The 26,395-nt window shown below is 36.4% G+C and overlaps 2 protein-coding genes across 3 annotated transcripts; both read right to left on the reverse strand.

Moving 5' to 3' along the window:
* Positions 1-1,383: 1,383 nt before the first annotated feature.
* On the reverse strand, positions 1,384-4,061 carry LOC117997109 (uncharacterized). The gene is made up of 4 exons (XM_034985276.2): positions 3,880-4,061; positions 3,329-3,493; positions 2,734-2,985; positions 1,384-2,134 (listed from the first exon to the last, which is right to left on the reverse strand). Exons 1-4 carry the CDS (start codon positions 3,917-3,919, stop codon positions 1,896-1,898), a joined length of 696 nt encoding a protein of 231 aa, XP_034841167.1. The 5' UTR covers positions 3,920-4,061; the 3' UTR covers positions 1,384-1,895.
* Positions 4,062-4,264: 203 nt separating this feature from the next.
* LOC117997108 (odorant receptor 4-like) lies at positions 4,265-7,710 on the reverse strand. Of its 2 annotated transcripts, XM_034985274.2 has the most exons (9): positions 7,307-7,710; positions 7,010-7,162; positions 6,657-6,839; positions 5,951-6,149; positions 5,384-5,477; positions 5,204-5,305; positions 4,946-5,034; positions 4,486-4,552; positions 4,265-4,324 (listed from the first exon to the last, which is right to left on the reverse strand). In XM_034985274.2, exons 1-9 carry the CDS (start codon positions 7,581-7,583, stop codon positions 4,265-4,267), a joined length of 1,224 nt encoding a protein of 407 aa, XP_034841165.1. In that variant the 5' UTR covers positions 7,584-7,710. The 2 variants fall into 2 exon arrangements, with proteins under 2 accessions (XP_034841165.1, XP_069354501.1); XM_069498400.1 differs by having other exon boundaries at positions 5,204-5,477.
* Between the last annotated feature and the right edge of the window lie 18,685 nt (positions 7,711-26,395).

Below are 26,395 nucleotides of genomic sequence, written 5' to 3' on the forward strand. Positions count from 1 at the left end.
CGTTTCTTTTTCTTTTGAAAGCTCCGTTCCTGAATCATCCAATTATGCCAAAGTTGCGTTGTTTACACATTGTTTAGAAAAAAGGCACGTTTTCACCTAAAATAGGAGCGCGTAAATTGGTACATTTAAATAATGACTACGATTTTTATTCATTCACTAGTGACTGCCCGTGGCCTCGTTCCCGAGGTAAGTTTGAAAAATCCAGCAAAACTCCTCATTTATTATTGTAAAGACAACCTTTCTAGGTCCAAGGGTTTTGGCTGGGCGTTGATGAGTCAGTCAGTGAGTTGGGACTTTTTTTTATTCTCTATAGGCACACGCTTACTATAATCACACCTGATGGATAGTGATGATGTGGCCTAAGACGTGACGCATTTATCTAGAAGATGCTTAAATCCACTGTTATTTTAAAGATACCCGGATTGTAATTGGTAGGAAACACAGATCGCGGAAGAGTATTCCAAACCGTGCGTGAGGAATGATGACGCAAAACGTTTCGTGTGTGCAGATGGAATGTCGAGGACATAAGGATAGAAACACGCCCGACGTCTTTATGTATACGTACGTATTGATGATATGAAAAAGAAAATAGTCTGTTACACAATGCTACCAAAAACCAAGCCAAGTGCGAGTGAGACCCGCGCACCGAGGGTTCCGTACTACAGTCGTATTTTTTTCGATATTTTGTACGATAAATTATTATTATTAATTATTAATTACAAGCACACGCAGTCATATTATTATTATTTATTAATATGAATAGGTATACATATGACTCAACTCTTATGTTAGAATAGAATAGAATAGAATGTTTTTTTATTCATGTAAACTTTTTAAAAGTGCTTATGAATAGTCAGGTTTAATTTACCACTGGTTCGGAATGCCGTTCCTACCGAGAAGAACCAGCAAGAAACTCGGCGGTTGCTCTTTTTAATTTTTCAATTTACAATGTTATTATACCGTACTATTATATGTTACCTAATCACTACCCATATTATAATTATGCGAAATCATATCTATTAGTTTATTGGTTTGTCCTCAATCACGCCACAATGGAGAAACAATTGGTGTGATTTTTTGCATGAATATGGTTTAGACCTGGAGAGTGACATAGTAGAGAGAGCCAGCGAGGGCCAGATCCTTGTTATTTTATAAAAGCTGAATGTTTCTCTGCGTATTGTCCCCAACACCGGAAGGAACGATCAGCGACTTTGAAGTTTGCACTTCGTGGCTTTGGGAGATAACAGGTAATAAAGGTGTAAAAAATCTTACATCAAAGTATAAAGTCAATTTTTTTTTATATTTTCTTCAGAATAGTATAAGAAATCACGTCATGCATTGCCAGACACCAGATTAGTATCGTAGCAAGCCCCTGCCAGACGCCCAATACATAATATTAAAGTTTAAGGTTGACCCCGAGTTAGATTTCAAGTTAAAAACCTAACATCGGAGCTATAGGTACCAAAGTAAATCTGACAAAATACTTAGTAGGGGTCAAATCATAATGTTTCTTCGTCGATACTACCTAAGAGGAGTTTATTCGTAGTGCGCTCCAAACAAATGTAGTGTATGTTAATGCTCATTTGAATATTCATGTAGGTACCTAACACAGGTTTACTGTACCCAAAGAATTGTATACTTACAAAGTCTTTGAGGCAATGTAAATTTGAAACTACACATTTTTATGGACATCAGCTGGTAAACCACAGACACAGATATTTATTTCAAGAACCTGTCTACATTGAGTTTGATTGGATAGTATTCAAATGAGAACAAAACTACAGTTGTATGGGAGCACGCTCGGGAAACTAACTAAATTAAATGATGTTACCGCAACACTAACGTCACGTTATTTAAGTTGAAAATTTACACTAGGGATTCTGGTTTAAATTCAATTAAGTAAGTGCTTTTATATTAGTCGTTAGTGTCTTTACGAATCGCTTTAGTTCCTTTTTAAGCAATTGGTTTACGTCCACGTTGTACGAGTAAGCTCTTCTACTACGTCCTTGCGCGATTGGATGAGGTGGAGGCTCGTCGAGAAGTTTGAGTGTTTTCAGTGATGCGATGTTAAACATAAAGTTTATGGCGGAAGGGTTTTTGTAACATTTTCCGATCAGCGGCTGAATAGTGACATCTGAAAGAAGTAAGTACAATATTGTTTTCTAGTCAGTATTTTAGTGTTTCCAAATATCACACGAAAAGGCCTACTATATGACTCCTGAGGTAGAGATATTTGAATATTCTCTAGTTTGGTAATCAGTGTAAGTATAATTATGTACCTAGGTCTTGTACGTATTGCAGAAACTTGTAGTGCAGTACTGCTGTATCTACACGATAAAGAAAGCTGTGCTTGTAGTTTCTCCACGTGATCAAATCAGAAATGAGGAGAACCGTAGGAGAACCAGAGCAACCAACATAGCTCAACGGGTTGCGAAGTCGAAGAGGTGAATGGATACAGCACATACTTCAAAAAACCGATAGACGTTGGACTTCCAATGTGCCAGAGTAGCGTTGGAAGACTCCCCACTAGGTGGACCGACAACATCAACGAGTCGCAAGGAGCTGTTAAATCCAGGCGGCCCAAGACTGTGGCATTTGGAAGTCTCTATAAGAGACCTATTTCCAGCAGTTGACGTCTATCGGTTGAGAATAATGACATACTGCTGTATTGATACAGATATAAAATCCATTCAGCGATACGTAGAAAAACTAAGCAAAAACTTTTCAACTTACTGACTCCAACAACACACGAGAACATATCTATATGGCAATGGTTTATCATCGGCCTATAGTGGTAGGTCTGCATATTGCTGGACCAGATCTGTGCACACGCTGGGTCGTATGTGTCGAGACAGTACGTGGGGCAGGTGTGGTTGCAGGCCTGGTGTGCCCCGACGATGCTGAAGTCATATACTCGACGGCCAGATATAACAGAAACTTCCCCCTTTCTTATATTGCAATATTCATCTGGAATCTGCTCAAGTCCTATAACAGTAGAATATTCATATCTTTCATATGAAAGAAAATTTTTGGGAAACCCACCGGAAAAGTCAGAAAGGATGGTGTTTTTGTATGAAAATCTCAATATACGTCTCATTTTAGTCATTAATAAGTTACACCCGTGCGAAGCCGGATCTACAGGTTGGGTAGGGTAGGTACATTCACGTTGCTTTAAGCAAATTCGCATATGTGGATGCACTGTCAAGTAGTACAGTCAGCTTAGAATAATGACCACCAGTGACCAGAGAGTCAGTATATTTCTATATGAACCCTACTTAACATAAGTGGGAGAATATTATCTCAACGTTTCGTTCGGTAGTATAGGTACCTGTAAATATGAACTGGCATTGTAACAGACGTAGATAGCAAATATTTTGGAATCTCTGAGTCACTTTACGTCCATCCAGGGCCGTCGCTTCGCCGCACACCGGGTCATACACATTGGAGCATATTATATCACCACACGATTCCGTGAACACCAAATGCGGGAAAGCTAAAAGAAATATTTCTCTATTAAGTTAAAAATATTTTAGAGCGGTTAGGCACTCATCCGATCCGAATCCGTGAAAATACGTTCCAAAGAAACGTCATAGAACTATTTGTATGGTAGCTTACGCACTACATCCGACTTTTTTCATCCGATGTCTCTGTGCCATCCGTGAGAATACCTCGGATGTGCCTCGGATTCAAATCGGACATATGACGTAGATATGTCAAAGATGTTCACTGAATAGCTTGGATTTGGATCAGAGATTGGATTAGTGAGTAAGCAATATCCGAATTCGGTCCGATTTTTATACCCGTATTTTTTTTACGGATTCGGATCGGATGAGTGCGTAACCGCTCTTAGTGTTGACGAAAATTCAAATTAAATCTTACCTTCATATATAAAGAACATCAAAATCCTACAAATGCACATTTTTAAAAGTAGAAATTAAATTACCGTTGGCACGTAATACATTCTACGCAAGTAGTTCTCTTATTTGACGTAAAACGTATTTCATGATTCATTTTATTGTTAAAATATACTTAATTAAAATTTGCATTTTATTTCTAAACTAGCTTTGTTCTCAATCGCAAAACAAAATTACTAGACGATTGTCGTTTTATTTTTATTAATTTCATTTACTTATGGTATTCATTTTTAATTACAGGTAGGTTACGTAATACAATAAAAGGTTTTGCATAAAATTATTTAAGAATACACGACTGGATGATCTACCTACTGCTAACAAATTAGGTGCCTACTACTAACTATTAGCGACTAATCGCTTCGATAAACAGTATATAGCAACGTGAAATAGGAGTAAGAGCTTGTGAGAATCTGAAACAAACAGATTTTCAGTCTGTTATTATGTAAAATTATATTGTAGGTATATATCGCTGTTAATTGCAAAAAATAAATAAAATAAAATAAAATTTAGTTTTAACTATCATATAAATAACGATGTACCTACACTAATAATTAAAAAAATAGATACTAACAGAACTGTATGTCGACATCGTGATAGAACTAAATTTGTACGCTGTAAAGTAGAGTGGTTTTTGGGATCTGAAAATATGAAAACATGTATTTAGGACCACTTTACTAACATCAATTAGCTGAGATTGGGAACATGAAACTTAAAAAACCATGACTAGACACAGTGCAGAGTTAAGTCTGCGGCCCAGGTGGGAGCGGGTGCTTCCTGCGGGGCGGCCAGCGTGTAGAACAAACTCTTAATATTTACAACTAGCTGATGCCCGCGACTTGGTCCTTTTTTCTTTTAGTTGGACTTTTTTCCGGGATAAAAAGTATAGCCTATGTCCTACCCCGGATGTAAGTTAACTCTGTACCAAACTTCGTCAAAATCGGTTAAACTGTTGGGCCGTGAAAAGCTAGGAGACAGATAGACAGAGACAGACAGACACACTTTCGCATTTACAATATTAATATGGATATAACCTTTGCAGCAGTATCATCAAAGTGCGTTGACATCGTATGTTGCTGCTGTACCATCCACTCTCATAAACTGCATCCGCAATCCCTGAGCTCTGCGGATGCGACGGGCCATGAAAAATACAATATCGTAAACTATATATACAATTATAAGCCGTGATAGCCTAATGGTTAGGACATAGGTTCGTCTCATATTCGGGAGGTCAGACCTTTAACGTTTCAGAGTCATGTGACTCGGCCTTAATAATATAATAATTTACTTACTGAAGTGAAAATATCGTCAGCGTACCAACAGAGAATGCCAACTTGAGTTAACGCTGCTCCAAGGAAAAACTTATTACTCATCGCCATCCACGGATCTAAAAGCTGTGTGAAAAAGTAAAATTCGTTTAAAAATTCTTTTAATTTTATAAAATTGCTGAGGGATAGAAGAAAATAACTTACGATATTGAAAACAACGCAGCAGATGTTAACGGAGCTTAACAAGACGTTGATTAAAAATACGACGGAAAAGGCATCTTTTAAATCATTTCCGTATCTAAAAAATATTTTTACTTTATTATTAGTGAGTGCTACTTACTACCTAAGTATCCATACTATCCATACTACTTACTTAATGTAATATTATAAATGCGAAAGTCTCTCTGTCTGTCAGTCTGCCATAGCTTCTCACCGATTTTGACGAAATGTACAAGGAAAACTTAGATTTTGGAGATGGACATAGACTATTTTATAACCTGAAAAGTTAAAGAGCTCCCTTGTGAGTCTTAAAAAAGCACGTGGACAAAGTCTCGGACAGGATCTATTTGGTACAAGCTTTCATCCCAGAGATGGATATAGGATACTTTTTATCCCGGAAAATCACAGTTTCCACAGGATTAAAAAATCTAAATGCACGCGGACGAAGTTCTGGACATCACTTAGTACCTACTGATATATTTCACTGGCTATTTATAATGTTGTGGATAATTTTACCATTTGGTGGTTGCTAACGCTAAAAAATAAGCTTACGTGATAAGTCTTTGATGTATTTTAATAACTCCCACAATGTCGTCAAAGCAGTCTACCCGCTGATAATTATTACTGTCACTATTGTCTACTGCTAGACGACGTATCTTAAATTGCAATAATCGAAGCAGCATGCTTATGTGACTGGCCATAGTCATGAACAGGATATCTGAACCCAGCATAGACCAAACTGATACCACACCTAAAAAAAATGACATGTCTGGTGAAGTTTTGGGGAACTGATGAATTCCTACAGACTTCTGCCGCTGGTAGGTCGTATACGACTTTCTCGGAGTCAAGTTCCGCGTGTATTTCAATACACGGGGTGTCAGGTGTCAGGGTGACCCCGTTACATAGAATTACATACTTCATTCTGACGTTGTAATTCTTCTCTCTCTTCTTTTTCTCCGCCTCATTATGGCCCTAAACATCTGCCGGTACCTTTGCCACTCTTCTTTATTGGACAGTATGTACGCTATCAGGTAAACTCCCTGTGCCATCGATCTTAACTGCACGAGCAGATTATTAAAAACCAGTAGGTTTTCCAGGTTATAGTTATATTATTATATTTGTATTGGCAAGTATAGTCCTTTTAAGATTTTAATGATCCCTGAGTTTTCAATTTTATATTCATTAAGGAGACAGCCTGTCACATTAGCCTATTCTAAGTACAAGAAGATTTTGAAGTCTATAATGAAGCTATTATTACCTGAGTACATTTCAAAGGCAAAGGCAAGTTCGTGGTATACGGGCTGCGACTTATCAAAGGGATAAGATAAGTGCCAGATGTAGCCTAAATGAGCAGGTCCTCCTTGAATTTTGTGGTATATGTATATCACAACTGGAGTCAAGTTGTACAACCAAACTCCCAGTATATTCCAAAATGCGTACCCTGCAATAATGTCCTAATTGTAAGGGCAACTCTAAGGGGGAATAAAATTATAATCATAATAAACATTATCAAAGGGACACAGAAAACGGTTCGATGATAAAAATATTATGGACACACATTTCACAGAACTAACGAAGGACAATTTGAAGGGAAATAATAAAATTATTTACAGAATTGTATGACCCGTAACCGCGAGAGTTTTTCATTCTTGATTTCAACTGCATCCTCGTCTTGCTCAGATGTTGGCCATAAGTCTTCCAACTTTATCAGAAGACTACGGAAAATATCCTTTGTCCACCATATAGTTAACAGTTTACCGAAACCTTAAATCAAACGTAACTATAAATTATTATTTGCCGTGACGTAAAAAGATAAAAGTAAAGTAAAATAAAGATTTAGGTACAATCTATAAGTATAATATAAATCTTTCTATCCATTATTTTATCTTGGATTTTCATAAAACTTACTCATGGTATCATATCCAACAATATGTAAGCTGGCTACAAAATCCTCCACTGAAGATGAAGTGGCCAGTTTGTTAACAACGCAGTTTACTTGACCACTCACTTTTAAGAACAATACAATTGCTGAGCCAATAAGCCACAGTTGGTTCCACACTTTCCAAAGCATCACAGTTGGCTGTTCGTCGATAAAAGAAATACCTAGCTTTCGCGTACAAAAGTTGCATAATTTCAACGTTTTGTGAATTTCTTCTTTCGCTATTTCTTTGTATTTAGCAAACATCCTGGGCTCCAATAGAGAGTAGCGAGTGTACCTAAACTGTAATTTTTGGACGTAGCATTTTCTTTTTATTGTAACCTTTACCAGACCAAGACTCAAGAGTTTATTTGAATAAATTATTTAAACGTAGTTAACTGTGATTTAACAATTATGGGGTAAGAGAGATAGAGAGAGGACAATTATTTAGCTTAATAATATAGTAGGTAGTCGGGTAATTCTACACTGCGTCAATCACACATAGGGGGGTGTGTCCAGAACAGCCGCTTTAACTTAGAGTAAAATAAAAAAACCCGGTCAAGTGCGAGTAACACTCGCGCACCGACGGTTCTGCACTCGGGTATTTTTTTTGACATTTTGCATGATAAATCAAAGACTATGCATAGAAATAAATAAAAATATGTTTAAGAATATACACGTAAAGCCCTTTCATATGATACATTACTTCGTATAGTTATCTTACTTTTTTAATTCAATATGGCAATACAGTCGTGTTTTTAACTTTTTAATTATATATCTACTTGTGCGAAGTGGTCAGTTGGCCACTTTGTCGGGGTCAATTTACCCAATAAACTGTTTGTTTACTCAATTCGATGGAAATATTATACTACCTACAGTGAGAAACTGCAGGTACAATTTGGCGGTCTTATCGCTTAATACCAATCAGTCAACAATAAGTTGTTGATCAATATGTTCTTTATTCAGTCTGCCAATCTGCACATAGCTAGCGTGGTACTACGGCTAAACTCTTCTAATTCTGAGAAAAGGCCAGTTCTTAGTAGTGAGTCAGCGATCGGTTGATCATGATGATGATGATGATTTTTTTTATTATTTTTGTAGTAGACTCACCCAATTTTTTGATCGCCATAAAGTTTTGGACCACTCCTCCTGGTTGCGGAATAATACTTTCCCTCAAAATTATTCACTTAATTGGATGGAACTTCGTAATGCCTATACTTAAGTATAAAACTTTTTTCCTTTTACTTCAACATCGTCATTTAAGTTTTACATAAATACCTTGGTATACTTATTCGATTCTTTGGTTTAGTTAAGGTATAATACTTAAAAACTGTAACTTTCTTATTACGATTTACGATCATCGATGTATACGATATATGTATTAAAAGAAGGCTTATGACAATTTTATTAACCCCAAAAAGCAAAAATTACACAAGTTGTATCAAACAAACGTTGTACGTACACTCGTAATAGGTAAATAGAACTTGTTAGCAATAAAGTTAATAAGGATAGAAGTTTAGGATCCTATTTCCTTTTCGGTGTAATATATTTGCGAACTGAGTGCCTATGCTAGGCTATGCGGCGAGCATCAATTTCCTACAACGAGATTCGGCTCAGCGTACGTCCTCACTAACGACCCACGCTCTATTTATTGCCAGAACCGAACGTGCTTTAATTTGTTTTACATCCGTCTCCTTATTTAGGTAAATATTTCAAAAATTGATCGCTTATAATTTTGCTTAATAATAAAAATACCGGCCAAGTGCGAGTCAGGCCTCGCTCTTTTACGGTTCCATGAACAACATAATTATTTTGGGTGTAAGAAATATTTCATTTCCAAGCCAGACATCGCAACCAACCGTGAAAGAAAAACCCAAAAATGTTCATTTGTTTTCAAATGTTCAATTTAGAAACTACTATATGAATTGTTTTTTCAATATTAGTTGTTTAAATACAGTAATATGGTACATAATATTGCATACTTTTACTTACCGAAATTTCATATTCCTAACTAAGTAGTTTACTTTTTGACATAAACACCGTCACAAAAATGGACTAAAACTGAAAAAGACATCCCCCCATTTCTTTATTTTTTAAGATAAAAATAATAATAATAAATATATTCGTACTCTACTCAATGAATACTTTTAGAAAGAAATCTTTTAGACAGTGATACCACTGATAATATCCCACATGCTAGGGTAATAAAAAAAAAAAATCCACTCCTTTTTCATGTATGGCAGGCGGCAGCCCTTTCCCTGAAAAATGATTTAATTGAATTTCTAGTTCAATATTCGATTTTGGGTCAACATTCTCCACCAAATACCTACCAAAATTTCAGGTCTGTAACTCATTTACTCTTTTTACTCCACGAAACCTATGGCACGCGGACCGACAGACAGACAGACGGCAGTGACATTAATTGGGCTTTAGGTACCTATGGAGCCCTAAAAACTAGAGAGGATAATATTATACAGCGTATTTGATAAATCATGTAACATGACAAATAAGGTATTTACTATGTACCTACTTAATGACTATGTACCAAATAGTACCTAGTACCAAATGCTCGAGTTAATGCCATAGATAATTTCGTTGTATCTGCTACTCGACAAACGTGCAAACGGTCATTCGAGTTCACAGAAGTTTTTTACGAGTTCATTTCCGCGATCAGCTGCTTGCAGGGCTTATACATCGGAGTTCTAAACAAATTTTTCAAGTCCTCATATCTCCCACGGATATCACGTTACGTAGCTCATTATTTTTTTGGTACATCTACACATTTGTACTAATCTCAACTTGCCGGGTTCCTACTGACATTATCTAGCACCTTGTATAGTGATATACACATAACATATTAAATAAGTAACAATTACATACGCGTCTCAAGTGATAAATACATTCGCATTTTTACCTCTTCTATTCTCGTGCGTTTTGTATCATTTGTCTAGAGCTAGCGCGCACCACCGTGCGGTAAGTTGCGGTGCGTTTTAAAATCCGTAAATTTAAATTTAAATGTATCAAAATCTGGTGCAGAATTAATTCCACAGTGCGCGTGCTTTCTATGTATAGTTCACAGATTTTGAGGGGGAAAAACGTACAGAAATTTACCGTGGTGCGAGCTAGCTCTTACTCATTAGTGAGTAGGTACGTACTTTATATGTCATGTAACATCAACGTAACATATCAATGGAATAATTTATCATTTGTTAGCAACACATCTCCATGGCTACCATTGTATCACGACACATGCAGCTTGCAGACCTGTGAGAGATTAATTATTATTTATAATTAGCGAGAATGGATTGGGTCATATTTAAATCAACAAAATTTGTGTCCCATTTAACATTCTAATTTAATTGATACGTTCATAGTTTGTGAGGTGATAGAAAGTATCATTTATATTAAATAGCTTAAACGGTGAAACAATAATTCAAATCATTTATGTAATTCATTTATTAGTAAGTACTATTGCAATGTAAATATTCACGTCTTAAATGGTTCAATCACTTTGCAATTTGTCAAATAACTTACTGAAAATTAAATAGTATCAACCCATAGCTTAATTATTGGTTTCGCTACGTATCAACCCTTAAAAAATACCTATCAGTTTTGCTGTCCTGTCAAATTGTTATAAAAGTGGAAAAAAAAATCTTGGAAAAATTTATTAAATAATATAATTCAAATTGAAAACTTCCTATGAATTTCTGAAAATGGAATTGTGGTTATTGGGTAAGTAAGAGGTAACCGTCATTTTCATTATTTTTCTTCAGGTAATATTACTTTGCTAGTATTTCATCTCGTGAACGGCAACGCTTCAGTGGCTTTGTAATCTTAACGACCAATCTAGAGGTTTAATTGAATTTTCCTCTTCGTTCCGCACAGTATTAAAATGAACGTTTTTATAATATTGTAGATATTGCCTATTGAGTTAGGTTTCAAAAATTAAGAGAGAAGTAAGTATAAAAGAATTAATTACTGTTGTAAGTTTGTAACTTATCATCCAAGGAAAAATCTAAGCTGAAAACCTAGCAAACGAAGGAAGAACTCCGGGCTCAAGAATCTCCGCAAATGTTAGGGATGAGCACAAGATTCTTGTCCACAATCCACAATCTTATGCTATTCTTGTTTACTCTGGCCGGCTGTGGCCAGTTACCATCCTACCGGCAAAGCCGTGCTGCCAAAGTGATTTAGCGTTTCGGTACGATGCCGTGTAGAAACGAAAGGGGTGCGGGCTTAGTGAAAAATTGCCATATCCCTTCCAGGTTATCCCGTTTCCATCTTAGACTACATCATCACTCCACCAGGTGAGTTTGCAGTCAAGGGCTAAGAGAGAGCGCGCACTGCGGTGCGGCGAGTTGCGGTGCGTTTTAAAATCCGTAAGTTTGAATTTAAATCAATGGAAATCCGGAATAAACCCTTTTCAGGACTCTTCGGAGTTTGTTTAATGGAGTGCATTTTAAGCAATTAAATATCACTTGATTTTATTTAGGAAAACATCGTGAGGAAACCTGGGAGTTCTTGTTCTCAAAGGTGTGTGAAGACACCGCACTGGGCCAGCGTGGCTGAATATGACTAAGCCCTTCTTATTCTGAGAGGAGACCCGTGCTTAGCTGTAGTGGGCTGGTGATGAGATGATCATGATAATGCTTTTTTCAAATAAATAATTATTAGAGAAAATGTAGCCAGTTACGTAACGAATTTCCTCCTTGTTTAGTTAAAGGTTGTTTCTTTTTAGGCACCTACCTAATATTTATGTGCAACGAGTGGCATCTACTTTCTACCTAGAAGCATTACTTAATTGTGCCCGTACCTTCTCAAAGCGTTCACGACTGAAGTAGCTTCAATTCAGTAGGTTACGTTTAGGCGTCCCTGCGATAGGTAAGTATATATAAGTAAATATTTTATCAAAGAAGATTGTTTTCTGTTTCTTGCCAATCATTTTCTCATTTCGTAATTTAACTTTGAGGAATTTTATTTGGAGACGCGCGTAATGAGAGAAGTTATTTTATGTAAACTGAAATAAAATACCTAGTAGGTAATCCAAAACGCTTAATTTATTTTCTGAGTAGGTAATATTTTTTTTCTACGTAAAAGTTTGTATCTCACAATTATATTAAACCAGAAAGAACTTAGAAAAACTATTTTCTTACTGAAAAATCTGTACTTATTTAGAATGTCATGTCCCTTTCCTACGGGGTTTGCGGCTTATAAGTTTTATCAGTATAAAACACGGGTATAAAATGATTCCCAAAAACCCCAATAATATCCGTTACATAATATAATAGTTAGATAATAATCCGTTTAATAATTGTACTTAATAAATAGGTAGGTACCAAAGTTCAGGCAAGCTCATTTCCGCCTCGGAATCTGACTTCGTTGACAGTTAAATAGCACAAACAGCTAAAACCGCAAAGTTTTGTTATGAACTGGTTTTCTGCTGTCCAATCTAGTATACTAACTTTTGAGCGAGTATTTTAATTATTACCGACTACTGTACAATTTTCCAAAGTTTTGCTTGGGCGACGACCACGAGAGACAATGGTGTAGTCATTGATGACGACACCGATTCCTATCGCGTGGGCGTGAGTCGCGAAAAATGTCCAGCTGTGGAACTTTACCGGTAAAGACCACGACGATTCTAAGCTTTGATTTCTAAGCTTTACCCACTGACGATAGAGCCACCCCCCAGTACTTAAAAGTTAAAATAATATTATGTTGTACAAAATTAGTAAAGATAATTTTCTAGCTCGTCTGGTCCTTTTTTTGCTCGTCCAAATCGTTTATGTCCAAACCAAACAAGACGTGTTTTTTAAAAATATTGCAATAAAAATTAAAGCTAGCCTTATCTAATTAATTAGCATAAAAATCATGCCCGCGTGGAATGGTATCAAGAATACTGGGCACTGGCTGCATTTCCGCGCTGATCTGATCCAAAAATGAGCCAGCCCTTCTGTCACCAGATGAGGCTATTAATCGCGGTGACATGTATCGTAAATTTTTTTAGCACTAAGACTCCATGGCCCCAGGTCTTCACAGCAAACGGAACAAAAATTGTAAAATTTATGTAAAACTAGCTGATACCCGCGGCTTCGCCTGCGTGGATTTCGTGCGTGCTTGTAAAAATCCCGTGAGAACTTTTGATTTTCCAGGACGAAAAGTAGCCCAACATGCAAGGTATCTGTGTACCGCCAGCCGTTCCGAAGATTAACCCGTTCAAATAGACATACAGACAGACAAAAATTTTAAAAACGTGTGATTCAGTTATTGTATAGTTCAAATAACCATATGAGCTTAATTTGAGGTAGTTATTTAAGAATTACAGACATACAGTTCAATTTTATTTATTAGTAAGTATAGATTTAGGTATTTCCATTTAGAATGAAAAGGTAGCGTTATGAGTGGCTATGGTCACATTTTACATCAGTGAAACTTGTAACAAACCCTCGAGGCTTCACCTACACTGGCAGGCGTCAAACGCAGTAGGCATGACACGACTAGGTACGTGACTTGAGCCATTGTGGCTGGCCAAAGTATGGATGTAGGAAATAATAATTCTTATGAGCAAAGTTTTATTGATTAATGTCACACTTAGTGTTGAAATATTTGACAGAATATGTCGATTGAGGATCAAACCGAGAGCTCACTCACTCTAGTTCACTCTGCTGCTCATGGTTCAAAAAAATTAGAAATTGATGACGCGATTGTGGGAATAAGTTATATAAAAGGATATATCATTTTCACACTACAAACATTTGGGTCAGCGGAGCAGCGCTATTAATTCTCCCCAGGGCGACCCAAGAATTTGTGGCTTTATATATGAATCCAACGTCCCCCTTGCGCGGGTCCGTTTGTTCAGGTTATATTGTAATACTTTGCGACTGCCGACTGTCCAGTGTGTGATAAAATTGCAACCCTATTCAATGCTAAATGACAGGTTTAATAGTTACTGCTAGGTCGCTTCTATGGGTTCCTTACCAAAATTTTAGAGTGGTGTGGAGTGTGGACTAGGTGAAACAGCGAATATCAATCAGCTTGCTAGAAGAGCGGTTAAAATATATCTAGCAACGCGTTTACACCAAGGTACAACAACAACAAGGTTTACAACAAACATAAATCAAAAAGTTATTATTGCACAGACAGTAAATATTGTAAACGAAACTTAAACCAAAAACATAAAACAAAAAGTTATTGTTGTACAGACAGTAAATATTGTAAACGAAACTTGTACTACGATACTTGTAAAACATTCCGCGTGGAATGGTGCCAAGAATACTGGCTGCATTTCCGCGCTGGACAGCCAGGCTGATCCGTTGCGCAAAAAATGAGCCAACCCTGTCACCAGATGAAGCTATTAATGGCTCCAGGGTCTCAACGGAACAAAAATGTAACTCTCGATAATAGAGAGGCATACTTGCGCCGCTTGCCGTTTTCAGCTATTTCTGCTGCGGCTTCCGGTCTTGATGCTGTCTCTCTGATATGACACGGGGCCAATGTGGCAACGCAAGTTGCGTCCCACATTAGCGCCCATCCGAGGGAACCAGCGTCAATCCATCAGGTCTCTTGCCATCATTCCGACTAATCTGTGCCGGCTCAATGAGTGAAGTTATGTCTATGGTGGCAATTAAGAGCCCGTTGGATCATATTCTGACTTATACCTATTTTTATTTTTGCTTTTATTTTATTTTATCTTTTTTTAATACATTATTGATTTTTATTTTTTAGTAGTTTTTTATTTAAATATTTTAAATTTTTATATAGGTATTTTTTATAATTACATATTGTTTATTTTCAATATTTTCTTTATTATTATCTTTTTAATACATACCTATTTTTTATCATTAATTTATTGTTTTTTAATGATTTTTTTACTCTTTTTTTTTAATATTTTGTGTTTTTTAAATGATTTTTAGGGTTCCGTCTGTCTGTCTGTCTATCTGTCTGTCTGTCTGCCCAGAAACCTACAGGGTACTTCCCGTTGACCTAGAATCATGAAATTTGGCAGGTAGGTAGATCTTATAGCTGAAATTTGGGGAAAAATCTGAAAACCGTGAATTTAGGGTTAGATCACACAAAAAAAATTAAATTGTGGTTACTGATAATTAGTATTTTCAACTTTCGAAGTGAGTGACTATATCAAGTGGGGTATCATATGAAAGGTCTTCACTTGTAAATTCTAAAACAGATTTTTATTTATTTTTATGCATCATAGTTTTTGAATTATCGTGCAAAATGTTGAAAAAATAGGACTGTAGTACGGAACCCTCATTGCGCGAGCCTGACTCGCACTTGGCCGGTTTTTTGTTTATATTTTGTAATTTTTTATTTTTTATTTTTATCGGGGTGGGGACGTCATCCACACAGCCCCGCGCTAACCCGGTGCGGGATAGCGCGAGTGACGTGCGGGTGTGCAGGGCGTCCTCCCACCTCATACCCCGATTGCCATCTCAACCTGTCGCAGACTATACCTAATAAATGATTATTTTCGAAAGATAAAAACGTAGGTACCTAGATTTCGGTCGTGGGCCAACCAAATATCACTATATTTGGTAGACCCAAGACCGAAATGCTATTGCGCTCAGTGGAATGGTTTTACGGGTTGTTTTATCAAAATAGTATCTATAAGTAGAATAATTTTCCGTATTGCTATTGTCTGGCCGAATTTTGAAACTCTAAATTTTAGTAACGTTAACCTTCTGTTATGATAAGGAGTTGAGAGGTCGTTTCTGTACATTGTCTGAAAATTAAAAGGGAGTTAGGGTTAACGATGATCGTTAGTTGTTGCTGATAACAGTCGAACAGACCGCGTAACGTGCGTTCCGAGGAGTACAGATAATACTAATTGCTAATTTTAGTAACCCCAAAAATCAGTTACTTCGTGATATTCAGGTATTTTTATGTAATTAAATTGCACTTGCATTAACGGTGAAGGAAAACATTGTGAGGAAACCTGCATGCCTGAGAGTTCTTCATAATGTTCTCAAAGGTGTGTGAATCCGCACTTGGTCAGCGTGGTAGACTATGGCCAAACCCTTTTTACTCAGAAGACCCGTGCTCTGTAGTGAGCCGGCGATGGTCTGATCATGATGATAATGATGATTCGGATATTTTAACATAGTGTAGAATTCTGACTATTCCCTTCAAGGTAAGAGTAAATAGACACCTAGGCAAGCATGCTCCAACCTAGACATCATTGCTCAGTACCTACTAAGCTTGATTATCAAGACCAAGCATCATCCATCCATCGGCTTGTACGTTTGTACTATTGGACATGACGTATTGTATTTATTGTATATATTGACTTTTAAAGTTCACACACGGCCATGTGTCTTCCTCATCCACCCAAACAAAGAGCCAAGCCTATCTATACTTTTAACGTTTGGTACAAAGATAGTTTACATCCCGGGGAAGGATATATTAAGCTATCAAAACCGCTAAGAACCATAATTATTGTAAATCGTCATATTTACAAATAATACTTATAGCGTTCGAAAAATTTAAGCAATTTTGTTATGTTAAAATAACCATAAAATGAAATGGAGCAATTGTACGATAAAATTGGCTGAAAGGGTCGTCAGATTGTTTACACAACACATCTCTCTGCAATCTCATTACTTCTGCTCCAGACGTAAATCATTTCGAGTTTAGTATTTCTCCATAAAGAGCAAAATGGAGGTAGTGAAACACGAGCAATTCTGTTATGGCCGTCGGATTTATGTCATAATTTTGTTACCCTGTTGTAATCTTACAGTAAGTAGCATTAATTTAAGTAAAAGTCAGCTTTCGGGAAGAAAATTACGATTTGCTTCCTCGTATCTAATTCCAACCGAGGATATGGAATGCCCTTCATGTTGAAGAGTATGATGCGCAGGCTTGCTCGCGTGTCATCGCAGAAGAGACAAAATAAAGTCTTGGATTTCCAACGATGCCTCTTTATTTCATTATAAAATAAATAGTAAGTCATCAGCGTCACATTTAAATTACGATGCAATTAGATTTAACATTTAAGATAAAAAGAAATCAATTTATATTTATGGGACGAACACAATCGAAGGTTATAATTAAAGGAATGACAGGACAGATGTCAATGTCAAGTTAACATGTCAAAGATCATAAAGTCGATGTAGATCATAGACAATTTCAACACTCCTCCTTATGGTCTACATCGGATAAAGCAAGGGCTATAATTATTTGTACATAATATACTGAGACAATATACATACAAGACACATATATATTGAATTGCGAACCCTTATTCTTAAAAACAACTAGTTTACACTTATTACATTCAATTGACACTACACAATAGCTTTGTTAACACATCTGCTACCATCTTGGATGTTGGTTAAGCATTTTACACTCATTAAACCGTTTTGTACAAAGTCTTTAACAAAATGGTAGCGCAAATTTATATGTTTTGTTCTTTCGTGTGACTATTATTTTACTAGTAACAATTTCTGAGCAGTTTGGTTGTTATTGTATACTTCAAAATTAGTTTTGTCAACAAGTTCTCACAAGAAACTCCTAACAAAACAGATATCTTTGCATACATTACTTATGGCTATATATTCCGCCTCAGTGCTGGATAAAGCCACACAACATTGTTTTCTAGACTCCCAGCTAACTGCATTGTTACCTATCTTAACAACAAAGCCTGTAGGTAAGTATATAATTTCCTATAACACCTATCATTTGCCAAGTCAGCATCTGTATAAACAGTTATATTAAAAACAATCACTTTTACAGAAACAAAGTCTTAAATTGATAGTACCAACCAAGTATTGCAGAACTCGTTAAGCAGCTATCCAATGACTTTTATCAAAAGTAGTTAAATACTGGCTAAGCTGACTACAGCTCAAGGCTATATCAGGCCTTGTGCATACCGACAAATACATTAAACAGCCTATAAGTTGTCTGAACTGATATACATTATCATTTAAAGGTTCACTATTTGTCCTTTTGAGTTAACTATTACAATCATAGGTGTAGAAACATTGCTTAGTCTTAACATATAAAAACGTTTAAGTAACCTTTCAATATAACATTATAACAATATAAGTATATTTCAGATTGATCCAAGGTCAAAACATTCTTATTTCTAATCACATGTACCTATACTTAAACAATTTGTTAATGAACTAAGATGCTTGACACTGAAATTTGTACTTAATAAGCTAAACAAGTTCTGTGTATCACATGTTGAGAAAATATAAAAATCGTCAACGTAGAGAGCAATGATAGTGAGGTCCCTATTATTCCTTTTCACATACACACAGGGCTCACACTTGCTTTGGACAAATCCATTCTTCAACAACAAGCTTTTCACTTTCAGATTCCACATGCGACTTGCTTGCTTAAGTCCATATATACTCTTGAATAGCATACAGCATACATACATACATTTCTCCAATTTACAAACAAAACCTTGCGGTTGTTTATGTAAAACCTTCAATTAGATCGTCATTCAAAAATCCGTCACGTCCACATTATGTTCCATAGACATATCTAATTATTGATATGTCAAGGAAAACAAAATACGCTTGGTCAAATGACGCACCACGGGTGAAACAATATCAGAGTAGCCTAAACATTTCCTCTGCATAAAGTCGCAAGCCAAAGCGAGCTTTAAATTTATCGGAATTACCCAATGTGTCATACTTTAAATTCATACTTAATATCCACTTACACTTCACAACATTAGCATCAGCAGGTCAATGCACTAGCTTCCAAACCTTAATATCCATAAGTGACTCATAGTCTACCTTCATAGCTCACTTAGAGGAATTTGATGATGCTACTGCCTCTTCATATGTTTGTGGCTTTTTCAAATAAAGAGCTGGCGTACATACCTATTTCATAATCGCCATATCGTATCGGCGGTTTACCACGTGTACTGCGCATGGGGCGGCTGCGGACGGTCACAGACAGCTCTGTACGAGTCGCGCCTTCCCCTCCAACTACTACATCCCTTGCAAGTCACCGGCTGCATTTCCGGTTCCTCAGCAGAAGACTCAGCATCAGCAGAGGTGTTTACCTCGCTGTAATTGCAGCAGTCATCGCCAGACTCAACATCTGTAAATTCATTAAAAATCATGAATTATTTATACCTATATAGACTACACTAGAATCCTAACAAGATTGACTAGAATTTAACATATTACTATTATTACAGGTACTACTATTATTCAATTCTTCATTATTTTGAATATTATCACAATTTAATTCACTATTATATTCATTAAATATAAAGAACTATTATTAATATTTAAAATTAATCCATTTTTAAATCAAGGCATTTAAAATCCTTATAAAATATGTCAGCAATAAAATGCACATTCCTTGACAAAATAACCTTCATTTAATTAGATGGGTCTATAAGTTGGTAACCTTTTATGAATTCTGAATAACCAACATACACAGCTTTACCTTAGCGTTCAATTTACTAATACGAGTAGCCTCAGGAATTAATGAATAGGCAATGCATGTAAAAATAAAGGTGTCCAAGACAAACAGTGTGTCAGGACCAAACCTCCTCACGCACTGGTCCTGCTAACGAGCATTGGGGCTTCTATTTGTCAAACAAATAGCCATCACACAGCTTCACCCCAGCGGTTACAGAGACCTACCTAAATATTATGTTTCATTAAAGAGCTCTAAAACACCACTCTGAGCACAATACGGTACTGTCAGCTGATGAGGTATTCCTTTTTCTAGGAAACATTTAAAACTGTCACTACAGCACTCACCAGTCATCACCATCATTATCAAAAACGCAGGCATCTAATATGCAAGCCAGTCTGCTTTTCTACATAATTCTTGAAATTGATAAAACAGACTTTAATAAATGTTCAAAACTTTTATGAGAAATATCATCAGTAAGGGTTAATAAATACTTTGCACATACCCAGCTAGAGTCTTTCATAGGGCCGCATACGTCACTGTGTACCAGTTCCAAGGGCCGGCTTGCACGTCTCACAGATCCTTTTGGGTAAGCCCTGGCCACAGGCTTTCCCTCTAGGTAGGCAACACACTTGGTAAAGTCTTCCTTGTCAACCTGAAATGAGACGCTACGTGCTGCACACTTCCCAAGTGTACACTTACCTTTAAGACAAAAACACCCTAATCTTCTATGCCACAATTTAGCAACAATACTATTATATGACTCAGCTTTTGCAATCTGTGCTTCCTGCACTTGATGTAGGACAGCCATCGATTGCTCTTTTGCAGAAATATCTTTTATTTTGTAAGCACCCTTACATAAATCAGCAGACATAATGGGCTTGCCTTTTATATTGCAGCTGTCATATATAAAAACACCCATTCACGCCAAAAACAAAACTAAAACCATGCCACTCTTGAATACTTACAGAACACAGACTTTCAAACAACAGCAGAACATACAAGATATTGCAAACCTTAAAAAAAATATATCAACGCTTACATGCATATCTCAGATACCAGAGCTCTCTGATTTAGTTTCCTTAACCAGCACAGGTAAGCATAATTTTATTAGATTTTAAACAAGTCAGAAGGCTAAAATTATTGCACATATGCGATAATGAATCACTGTCCACAATGAAGTCCGCACTTTGTGTAGCTGCCAAAAATGATGAAGCATATACAGTCTGTTCTTCTTTATTATTCTCTTTCTTCTGTCGCTTCAATTTCTAGCAAAGAGACTTCATGTGACCAGCCCTTCTGAACTCCTCCTGAATTCAGCGAGCACAAACTAGCTCTGAAGATAATGCATTAGTCATCGATGCTGTCTCCAAGGCTGATACAAGAGTGTTAAAATCCTGAGGGAGACCTGATAATAATATTTCAGCAATTTCTTTGTCTTCGATGACCTTACAGATGTCCGCAAGTTGTTGTACAAAGGGTATAACTTAACTGTTTCAATGTATCTGGTCATATTATCATATTGATTAAAGTCTACACTATGTAGTTGCTGAAGTAGACTCGTCTAAATAGACCTTTATCTTCAAAAACACATTGAACTTTATCCCAAGCTGCCTTTGCTGTATTCATTCCATACAAGGTCTAATAAAGTGGCTTAAGGCTTGATATTCTAGCAAGAGCCTTACAATCTTTAGTAGGTAGTGTCTTTCTCCATACATAAGACACAATCCAAAAGACCCTCTAGAATAAGTGAGTTTTTGATTCCAAATTTTTCAATGCTTACGTCGCCCATATTCGGCGCTGATTGACTAGACATCGCTTTAAATAATTAGTACTCACAATTCGTCCTTCTACGACTTTCTGGGCACGTTAACCTGTTGAAGAGTATGATGCGCAGGCTTGCTCGCGTGTCATCGCAGAAGAGACAAAATAAAGTCTTGGATTTCCAACGATGCCTCTTTATTTCATTATAAAATAAATAGTAAGTCATCAGCGTCACATTTAAATTACGATGCAATTAGATTTAACATTTAAGATAAAAAGAAATCAATTTATATTTATGGGACGAACACAATCGAAGGTTATAATTAAAGGAATGACAGGACAGATGTCAATGTCAAGTTAACATGTCAAAGATCATAAAGTCGATGTAGATCATAGACAATTTCAACACTTCAGAGTTCAGACATCCGTTTTCCTTTCCATTTTTATGATCAACCTATCGTCAGCTCACTACAAGCACTCAGAATGGGAAGAGATTTGGTCATAGTCTAGCACGCTGGCCAAGTGCGGATTGGCAAACTTCACACACCTTTGAGAACATTATGGAGAACTCTAAGGCATGCAGGTTTCCTGACGATGTTTTCCTTCACTGTTTAAGCAAGTGATGTTTAGGAGTATGTATATAAGTCCTGCAAATTGCTATTGCGCTGGAACCATGTCTCATTAACATCGAAATGACGTCATTTTGACGTCATTTGACGTATATTTAAGTAAAAATATACCATCAGCTCGAAACTTCAGCCTAGTGCTGACGTCAATAAAATGGCGGCCACGCGCTGTAGCAATTTGCGGGACTTATATTATAGTAGGTAGGCTGGAACTTCTTAACTGGAATACACCAGTGCCAGTGTTTAAAACTTCCGAGTATCACTTCATATTAAATGTATCCAGGTAAGCAGGTTATGGTGTCGAAAGCACTTCTCACAATAACGTCCCGTTTCATTGTTAAATGCAGTCTCCTTTATTTTATACGAGCTTATATAAAACAAGGAATAAATATGCAAGTTATCAGTTATTATAAATGCGAAAGTGTGTTTGTTTGTTGGTTTGTCCTACAATCGCGTCGCAACGGTGCGACGGATTGACGTGATGTGATTTTTTGCATGAGTATAGATAAAGACCTGGAGAGTGACATAGGCTACTTTTTATCCCGGAAAATTCCACGCAGACGAAGTCGCGGGCATTAGCTAGTTATTAATCCCGCGGTGAGTTTATCAGTGCCCGTTATATCGAAGATAAGTTGCAAGAAAGATGTCATACCTATAGGAGCGCCGCCCAGTACGATCATTATCATGTAAGACGACAACCACAAAGCTACCTACTTCTGTAACAGATGCTTCAACATGGCTGGCCAAGAAAGCGCTGGCTGGATATATCGTGAGCGCAGATTTGAGAGCCGTGAGAGCAATAGATTAAAAAAATCGGATGGTATAAACCGGAAAAGTAGGCTAGAAAACGCCGGAAAGCTGATGCATAACTAATCATTCGATTGCGATGAAACTTTGTACATTTGTTGTTGGAACTTGTATAAGAGTTTTTGACACAGTACCATCAACGAACGGTAGCGTGCAAACAGTTCATACTAAGTGGCATTGCAACGCATGCCGGGATGCTTGTGTGATAATAAAAAAAATGTTTCGAAAAATGTATTTTCTTTCTTGTAGTTGATTTTCTCTTGCCTTTAAAATAATTTTAGTATTCCTAACGCAATAAAGTTCAGAGGCTTTGCCCTCCACGTAAAGAGATAAGCCGATGAGAGCTCTCACATTTTTCTTCCTCTCACGACTGGTTTTCTACATACAGCTGTAGCTGTATGTAGAAAACCAATGAAATCTTCATTGAGCCTAGCAGCAAATACCAACTTTCTCGGGAGTAAGTACCGGAAGCATACACTTTCTTTAATTTTTTTATTACTTTACTGTACATTTTAATCAGTACTTTTGACGATATCATCTAGCATATCAGTGCGGTTGCACCTGGTAACCTAAATGTTGACTCCTAGTTTGGTCCAAAAGCGAAAAAGACTAACAGGACCAATAAAATTAATGTTCCAATCATCTATCTCTATAATTTAGAAGCCGAATTACAACACAAACAGCAACAAACAAGTTAAGTACAACTGAACATACATCTAATTATATCATCTACGTTTGTCCAAAACATCTAAAATTAAACATAATATTCTAAAACGAAAATAAGGTAATAAGGTGTATGAATTTGAAGTAAATATTGGATGTAATGCACGTATCAATTTGTACTCAGAAGCTAACAGCTTATATCCAGCATCGATGGCTTTAATCCCATTTCAGCAATTTGGAGGGATGATTAAAATTTAACCCGATCAGACATCGCTCAATACAGTTCACTGCTCGTAATTTCTCAGCGATATTTCGATATTCAAAATAAAATTTGATCATTAAACGATGAAAATAATTTATTGCTTCATTAAATTTTATTCATGTATATGTAGAAGCCGTTATAAGCCAGTCGAATAATTAGTATAGAGTTTAATTATTTTCTGATATTTGCCAACTTAGTACTTAGTTACTTACTAAATAGTCTATCCTTAATATTGTTACTTTGTGAGTTTGTATGTAGGGGTAATCTATAAAACAATCATCTGATTCTGATATTTCTTTCACTGATAGATAACTACATTATCTCCAGGTGCTATAGGCTATAAGTTATATTAAAGGACGCAGTCGCAGGCAAAAGCTAGTTTTACTATGAAAGGCTTCATATTTGTGCCTTTTGGGAGACCTTGGGGTCGTAGTGTCCACTGTCCAGGGGCTCGAGCTCTTTTTGAAGAAATTTCAAAAAACATTATTAAGTCTTACGGGGACTCAAGACCCGGCTACCTTAGACAAAAATTAGTTTGGCCATCCGAAGAGGCAATGCTACCAGTCTTGAGTACGATGCCTCACCGCGGTGGTTTAGAGAGATGAGGTTTTAGATTTAATTTATTTCAATTTTTATTATTTAATTTTAATTTAGATTTAAGTTAATTTTATAGATTGATTTTAATTACTTATTATTTTTTATTAAGTTACCATTAATAAAGTTATTTTATCAAAAAAAAGGCTTTTAAAAGCTAGAGTTAGTAGGGTAGTGTAGCTAACATTAAATGCTTGCAACAATGACGCCATCTGCAGGCTACGATAATAATAGTTAGTAGGTTTTAAGTGGGTGTAGGGCAGTAGGCATTTGAATTGGGCAAGGACCACAACTGAAATACAATTCAAACTTTATTTGCAATTCAAACTCAATATGTAGAGCGTATTGTAGCTGCTGGTCAGGGCGGAATTGTCTGCAGAGTATAGTTCCGACACCGCAATAGTAATGAAAATGCAAATTGTACCCGAGTTTCTATATTAGTATACCTACCTAGTACCTATATAAGAGATCATTTGTTCATTTACGTATAGAGGCAACTAAATACATACTTATTAGCATTTTTACTGGCAAGTGATGATGCAGGCATAAGATGAAGCGCGCTTAGAAAAGGTCTATTCACTCTTGAACTAACTTGAAGGTACCCATATTAAAAGTGGAGGAGAAAATAGATGCCGGTAAAGCGTTCCATATCCCTAACCTAACCAGAAGTACATACATAGAAGTACGTCTTGATGACATGGCGACTTGAGGATCCCATATCAATCGGAAGATTTGTACCTACAGTAATTAGATAAGGCTAGGCTTTAAGTTTTATTGTAATATTTTCAATTAAAAGAAGGTTTTGTGAGGTTTTTCAAAAATAAAATAGTAATTGAAGCATTTATTCCCGACTATTTTACCAATCAGCAAGTGCAATATTAGCGTGCGCACATGATACAACTAAAGTAAGTAAAATTATAAGAAAGTAAGTAGGTACCTACTCTGGAAAGCGTGAAAATGTGATGTTCGTGAAAGCGGTATTTTATAAAAATATCAAATAAGTAACATTCGTCATTAGAATTTAAAAACACCCCAAAATTGACATCTTTTACACCCGTTGCTGTAAATGCTTAGAATTTTTCATAAGTTCTCTTCGCTGCTTTCTGGGCAGCATAAAGTATTGAGCCTATATGAATTTACTTCTAAATGAAAAAAACATAGTTTCCTTGTTTTCATAAACTCTAATGATAAGAAAATTTCTAAGTAAGTAAGTATTTTTTAATGGCTTGTGGCGGCCAAGCGTTCATAGCGACGTTGCTTTTTGATCCTTCGATGTCGGCTCTTCCTATCATTGCGAAAATAAAATAAATAAATAAATGTTTTTTCATGTCGTATAGTTCTAGAATAAGTTTAATAAAGACCGTAATATTTTCTTGAAGAAAAGTTGTTAACTTTGTCTGTTATTAATCGTTACACTGTTGAAATGAGCCGGAAGCAGTTGGGGCTCGGCCTAAGGCAAACGTTTGTTAATCATTTAGTTAGTTGCTTTTACTTTGTTATTTGGTACCTATACCGTTAATGAATCTATATCTTCTTTGATAATATTATATCTTCTTTAATAAATACGAAAGTGTGTCTGTTCGTCTATCTGCTAACTCTTTACCATCCGTTTAATCGATTTTGATGAAAATTGGACAGGGGCTAATTTTTGTGCCGGAAAATCAAAGAGTTCCCACTGGATTTTTATAAAACCTAAATCCCAGTAGACGACGTCGCGGGCGTTATCTATTTCATACAGAAGTAGCCTGCATCCCAGGGACGGGCATAGGCTACTTTTTTCCCGGAAAACCAAAGAGTTGTCACGGGATTTTTAAAAACTCAAATGTTGGTACGCGTATGTAGTGGCGGGTATCATCTAGTAAGTAATAAGTGGACCTCCATGACATGTCATGCTATTTTAAAAGTGCTAGGTTTATTTTAGGATTTTTATACCTATAATGTGAGGTTAGAATCTACAATCTTTT

The sequence above is a fragment of the Maniola hyperantus genome, chromosome 4 (assembly GCF_902806685.2).
Source record: "Maniola hyperantus chromosome 4, iAphHyp1.2, whole genome shotgun sequence".
Lineage (NCBI taxonomy): Eukaryota > Metazoa > Arthropoda > Insecta > Lepidoptera > Nymphalidae > Maniola > Maniola hyperantus.

Coding starts and splice junctions, on each gene's coding strand:
- LOC117997109 (XM_034985276.2), bottom strand. CDS start 3,919: ATGTGCATTTGTAGGATTTTGATGTTCTTTATATATGAAG. Junction 3,494..3,879: donor GATGTTCTTTATATATGAAG/GTAAGATTTAAT, acceptor TATTTCTTTTAG/CTTTCCCGCATTTGGTGTTC. Junction 2,986..3,328: donor ATGCCAGTTCATATTTACAG/GTACCTATACTA, acceptor CTACTGTTATAG/GACTTGAGCAGATTCCAGAT.
- LOC117997108 (XM_069498400.1), bottom strand. CDS start 7,583: ATGTTTGCTAAATACAAAGAAATAGCGAAAGAAGAAATTCACAAAACG. Junction 6,150..6,656: donor TGCCTTTGAAATGTACTCAG/GTAATAATAGCT, acceptor CATTTTTTTTAG/GTGTGGTATCAGTTTGGTCT. Junction 4,553..4,945: donor TTGATGATACTGCTGCAAAG/GTTATATCCATA, acceptor TCATATTTTCAG/ATCCCAAAAACCACTCTACT.